The sequence below is a fragment of the Rhinatrema bivittatum genome, chromosome 3 (assembly GCF_901001135.1).
Source record: "Rhinatrema bivittatum chromosome 3, aRhiBiv1.1, whole genome shotgun sequence".
Classification (NCBI taxonomy): Eukaryota; Metazoa; Chordata; class Amphibia; order Gymnophiona; family Rhinatrematidae; genus Rhinatrema; species Rhinatrema bivittatum.
In genome coordinates this window covers 53,262,029-53,267,753 of record NC_042617.1, presented here as the reverse complement: position 1 = coordinate 53,267,753, position 5,725 = coordinate 53,262,029, and the positions used below count along the sequence as shown (strand labels likewise).

The following is a 5,725-nucleotide window of genomic DNA, read 5'->3' as shown; positions in this document are numbered from 1 at the left end:
AGAGTGGCTACTTTTTCACTAAACAGTACTAGGTAGCTGCCTTTTCACTACTCGGTCCACACCGCATGTCACGCTGCTTGAGATAGCAAAATTCTCATTCGGGTTCACACAAAAAGACAGACTGATTCTCTAAACCTCAAAACATTTACTGAGGAAAACAATCTGAAAAATATAGATCTTACGGGTGGGATGAAATGGAGACCAGAATAACTGGAGCTCTAAACTGTGTCACAGATGGATTAAAGCCTCCTTTGAATACTTAGCTGAAGCAGGTGAAAAGGCAAAGCTTTCTGTGTGGTCTCAGAAAAACAGGTAAGAAGGTGCTGAAGGCCACTGCGAGAGAAAGTACATTTTGTTGCTAAAATGAACCCGATAGTGCTTTTTTAGTTAAGAAAATGGATTATCTTTGGGTAAGTACCTTGCATATGAGGGACTTGCTTGAAGGCAACTACCGATTATCTACTAAGTTACCGAACCACAACAGAGCACGAGGAAAGAAAAATTCCTTACCAATATTTTTTGTATTTTTTTGAACCAGCAGTTTTCTACTCATCCTGTGGGCCTCCAGCTCAATAGGAACTAGAGCTGGGATCTGGCACCAGAAGCCCTCAACCCCACAGCAACCCAAAGATTTCTCCGTCATTTTAGATATTCCCAACGGAACTAACCTGGTCATTGCAGCAATGGTCATGGAGCAGGGGGGGGGTGAGGATGCAGAGGGCATGCGCTAAGGCTGCATCCAGAACCCTGCAATCATAGGTCCTGAAACTAGCCACCAGGCGCCACCCTTGGGCAATAAGCATGATTCTCCCCCTCTGTAGTCACAGCCTACACCATGAGCAGAAGACCCGACTCGGGGGACTGATCAGGAACCTTCCACTGAGCTGGCCCTCTCACCAACATTTGTAAAGTAGGTTGCTAAACAAGGGAGCAAGAGACATTTCTAAGCCTCCAAGTGCACAATTTTACAGTTCTGGAAATGGATGCTAAAATAGCATACGCACACAATGTAAAGGGATACAACATACACCCAGCATCTTTTGGGGTCCTGTTCTAGAGCAGCCTAAGGGTTGGCGCAGTGGGCTAAGAAGCCAGGGTTCAAATCCTCCCTGTGACCTTAGGCAATTCACGTCAACCTCCACCACCTCAAGGTACAAGCTTAGGGGCTCCCTCACTAAGCCACGTTAGGCCATTTACCGTGCAAAAAATGTGGTTTTTGTGCAGTAAATGGCCTAACAGGGATAACGCGAGATATTTCAAATATCTCACATCATCTGAGCTCCAGCACTGCATGTATTTAAACAAGCTCATTAGCATGCTAATGAGATCATTAATACCCTAAACGTACAAATTAACGTAGCTTGCCAAAAATGTTGCAAGCTGCGTTATTTGAGTGGTAGCTAAACTCCCCCGGGAACTTAGAGATGTTACCGCCTGATCCCAAGCTCCCAGGGCCCTGAATTAAAGGGCCAGTAGCCCCGAGTAAGCCCCCACCCCCCGAAAGTAGTGAAAAGCCCTGGGGGTCTGCATAGATCACCTGTCCCAGTGCCCTCCTGAGCACCAGAGATCATTTTGGGTAGAAGGCAAAGTTCAGAGGGTCCAGTAGACCACCGGGGATCATTCCCTTATACAAGGGGAGGTCCGGAGGGTGCAGGATCTCAGCCTCCGGAAACCCAATTTTTGCAATGAAGGGGAGAGGTGGGGGGGTGGAGCTTGTGCCGACCTTAGAAAGTTTTTTTAAATTTTATTTTGAAATAACGGACACCTGTAAAGTGGAGGGGCTGGTGGTTCTATGCAGACCTCTGAGTTTTTCCCTACTTTCGGGTGGGGGGCTTACTCGTGACCACTGGCCCCTTTAAGCAATGGCGGCCCACAGCCCCGGAGCCGCCATCGCTTGCTGATACCAGGCCGTTTACCACCGCGGTATTTATTCTCAGGGTAAAATACTGTGCTGCCATGGTGATAGTGTCTGGTGATCTGAAGGTGGCGAAGCAATGTGACAAGGCGATAAGTCACGTAGAAACATAGCAATGACGGCAGAAAAGGAGCAATGGTCCAGCCAGTCTGCCCAGCAAGCTTCCCATGGCACCACCCGCCCTGCCGTGCAGGTTACCCCCCATGTATTAGTCAGTACTGCTTGACGTGCTTTGCTTATAGACTTGGCCATAGAAGCAGTCCTGTGTTTTTTCCTTAATGTCTGTGCATCAGTACCCCAAACTGTAAAAAAAAAGTCATGGCTTGTGTTGGCTGTCTCCGAATCCAAACTCCTCTTCCTTCCCTCCTTCAAAGCAGAGAGCAATATTGCAGTTGCATCAGAAGCATCAAGGCTTATTGGTTAAGGGTAGTAATCCATGTCTTCTGTTAAGGGTAGTAACTGCTGCTCTGTGCAGGTTAACCCTATGCTTATCAGTTCCCCAGACCGTAAAAGTTGATGCCCTCGGTTACTGTCTGAATCCATTACTCCTTTTCTCCTGCCTTGAAGCAGAGAGCGATGTTGCAGTTGCATCAGAAGCATCAAGGCTTATTGGTTAAGGGGAGTAACCGCTGCACCAGCAAATTACCCCCATGCACGCTTTCTTGGTTTCCTTTAGGACTTGGCCATAGAAGCAGTCCTGTGCTTTTTCCCTTATGTCTGCATATCAGTATCCCAGACCATGGAAGTTGGGGCCCTCAGTTGTTGTCTGAATCCAATTCCTCTTTTCCCCCTGCCATCTAAGCGGGGAGCAATGTTGCAGTTGCATTAAAGCCTCAGAGCATATTGGTTAAGGGTAGTAATACCCATGCCTTCTGCTAAGCATAGTAACCGCCATACCAGCAAGTGATCCCCCTGCACGCTTATCTCATTTCCATCCTCTAGTTGCTAAAGCTTAGAGGAATGCTGAGCTGCAAAGAGAGAGGAATAACAAGTAAGAAAAGGGAGGTGGTGATGCCCTTGTATAGGTCTTTGGTTAGGCCTCACCTTGAAGTACTGCGTTCAGTATTGGATCCCGTATCTTAAAAAGTACAGACAGGCTGGAAGCAGTCTAAAGAAGGGCAACCAAAATGGTGTGGGGGCAGCATGGGAAGACCTATGAGGAGAGGCTGAAGGATCTGAATATGTACACCCTGGAAGAGAGGAGGTGCAGGGGAGATAAGATACAGACCTTCAGATACCTGCAAGGTTTTAATGACGCACAATCCTCAAACCTTTTCCATTGGAAAGAAATCAGAAGAACCAGGGGTCATGAAATGAAACTATCCTTAACCAATTAAGCCTTCGTACTGTTAATGCAACTCCATCATTGCTTTCTGCTTCAACGGTAAGGGGTAAAGGAAAATTAGATTCAGACAGCAACCAAGGAGGGGCCCTGACATTTACAGTCTGGGGAACTGATAAGCATGGGGGGTAACCTGCACGGCGCGGCAGATGCTACCATAAGCTTGCTGGGCAGACTGGATGGGCCATTTAGTCCTTTTCTGCTGTCATTTATATGTTTCTATGTTATTTTTGCCCACAATATTTTACCGTAAGAAAAAATATTGCAGGAATAACAAAGCAGCAGGGTCATTTACTGCAGCTTTGTGATGCCCATGATATTTTTCACTTGGGGGAAAAATATCACAGCTTAGTGACTGAGCCCCTTAGATTGTAAATCTTCAGGGGATGGAAATATTTACAAGGAAATGGCTAACCAGTGATGAAAGGCAGAATATACCGTAAATTAAAATTTCTATATCTCTGGGGGAGAGCTACACAGAACCTGAAGTCTACACAGAACTAGAAGGCTTTCAGCTGCTGATACACCCTACAGGAAATCCTGAAAAGCTATACTCAGCAGTTCCACAGGAAAAGAAAACTCTTCCTTCTGAAGGGCATCCCAAAGGAATTTATACCCAACGGGACCTTCGTTCTCTAGAAATACTTGCAGAAGTGGAAGCCAGAGTAATACTATTTTACAGCATTTGGGTGGATTTGTAAAGCTTTTAAGCTAAAAGAAAAGAACATAAAATAAAAATAAGCTTCATCGAGCATGAAACCTCGAACAAAAAACAGGTTCGATTTGCACGGAGCTGTGCCAGTCGCGATCTCCGACCGGCGGTGCACTTGTTACATGTTAGGAACTCACTAGCATCCGGCACCTCGGCTCTTCCAAGCGGGCACGATCACCCACTTTGCAAAATTATTTAGCTCTGCCATTACCCTTGTTCTGCTCTTAAGTTTAACGTTTCCGTTTTAATGCCGGAGTGATCAGGGGCAACCCTGCACAAGCCTACGTGAAAGCAGCAGAATCAGCCACCATCGGCTGAACGGGTCACCGTCACTTTCGAGACCACTCCACCCGGGACCCCCGCCCTGCAGCCCCTACCTCCTGATACGATGCAGAGAGCTCCTTCCTGATCATCGCTCGGGACGTGGAGCCGAAGCAGCGCGCGCTCGCGCCGCTTTCCCCCCCACCCCCAACCCTCCTCTCGCGCCGCCGCTCAATCCCGTCTCTTCCGGGCACGCGCAGCTGCCTCCGGAACGACTGGGGAAGCCGGGCGCGAGCAGGCGTGGAGGAATGCTGGGAAATGTAGTCTTTCCCCACTTCGGCGTTTAAAGAGAACCAGGGCTGCAAGTGTTACAGTGAGCTGCTTCTGTGAAGGTTCTTATCGATCGCCCCGTAGACATGTCTGACAAACCAGAAATGGCCGAGATTGAGAAATTCGATAAGGCAAAATTGAAGAAGACAGAAACACAGGAGAAAAACGATCGAACAAGAAAAACAACAAAGTGAATCGTAAGCAGATCCGTCGGCCCCCCCCCCCCCCCAATATGCACTGTACATTCCACAAGCATTGCCTTCTTATTTTACTTCTTTTAGCTGTTTAACTTTGTAAGAAATAACCAAGATGCAAGGAGGTTGGATCAACGCCTTCTGCGCTATCCCCTATCACACACACCAAATGCGAGCGTGGAGAAATGCTGGGACTGGGCGGTGGGGAGGGGAGGGGAGCGGCCTCTCCGCCTGCCTTGCCTGTCTGTCTGTCTGTCTGTCCGGCTTTGGTCCTGGTGCCACAGAAGAGCTTGCTTGTCAGTGAAGGAAGAGGGCCGGCAGCAAGTTGACACCAGTGATGATGAGCTGAGGCAAAGATGTGAATCGAGGGTCCTGCAGAGCTGTAAAATCAGGTTAATGGAGTGCCATTTATTTGTTCAGAAAATGATTTTACTTATTGGAATGCACAATTTTTTTTAATATGCAAATTAAAAAAAATCTTTTTAAAATCTGAAAAAAAAGCCGGACCTGTACTGGCCGAGGGCTTGTCAACATCAATGTGGAGCAGCGTTAGCGAATGGTTTCATTGCGGGTTTTTGCCGCTTAGCGAGGCTGACTTGGTCTCTAACGTTCACCTGAGTGACTGAGGAAATCCACTGTGTTGTTACCAAATGTGAAATAGAAAACTATAGTAATTTACAAAAAAAAAAAAAAAAAGAATTGTCCTAAGTTGTTAAAATGGAAGAATATGCATTGCACATATACGGCGAAATGGAAACATGGCAAGTATTTGCATGACAATTTAAAAGAGGACGTCTTATGTGTTAGATACCCACATCAAGGGGGAAATGTGCTTGGAGCCGTGAGATGCTATTGAGAGGGAGTTGCTCCCATAGTCCTTGCTTTACAGGGAGGAAAACAGGGACGAGTGAAGTATGGAAGATCTGCTTACAAAGGACGGTGCAGCAGGAGCATTTCTAATGGTGTTTCAG

General features: G+C 47.1%; 2 protein-coding genes across 2 annotated transcripts in view; one reads left to right on the top strand and one right to left on the bottom strand.

The window, feature by feature from the left end:
* The window catches only part of PACC1 (proton activated chloride channel 1), a 90,660-nt gene extending 86,215 nt beyond the window's left edge, over positions 1-4,445 (bottom strand). The window contains exon 1 of the mRNA XM_029593243.1: positions 4,347-4,445. Coding sequence (XP_029449103.1) covers positions 4,347-4,382 — 36 coding nt within the window. The 5' untranslated portion in view covers positions 4,383-4,445. The remainder of the gene's footprint in view (positions 1-4,346) is intronic.
* Positions 4,446-4,582: 137 nt separating this feature from the next.
* Positions 4,583-4,886, top strand: LOC115086849 (thymosin beta-4-like). The gene has a single exon (XM_029593242.1). It carries the CDS (start codon positions 4,647-4,649, stop codon positions 4,752-4,754), a length of 108 nt encoding a protein of 35 aa, XP_029449102.1. The 5' UTR covers positions 4,583-4,646; the 3' UTR covers positions 4,755-4,886.
* The last annotated feature ends 839 nt before the right edge of the window (positions 4,887-5,725 follow it).

What these genes read in the sequence shown, in the direction of transcription:
- LOC115086849 (XM_029593242.1), top strand. Translation starts at nt 4,647, where the DNA reads ATGTCTGACAAACCAGAAATGGCCGAGATTGAGAAATTCGATAAGGCA.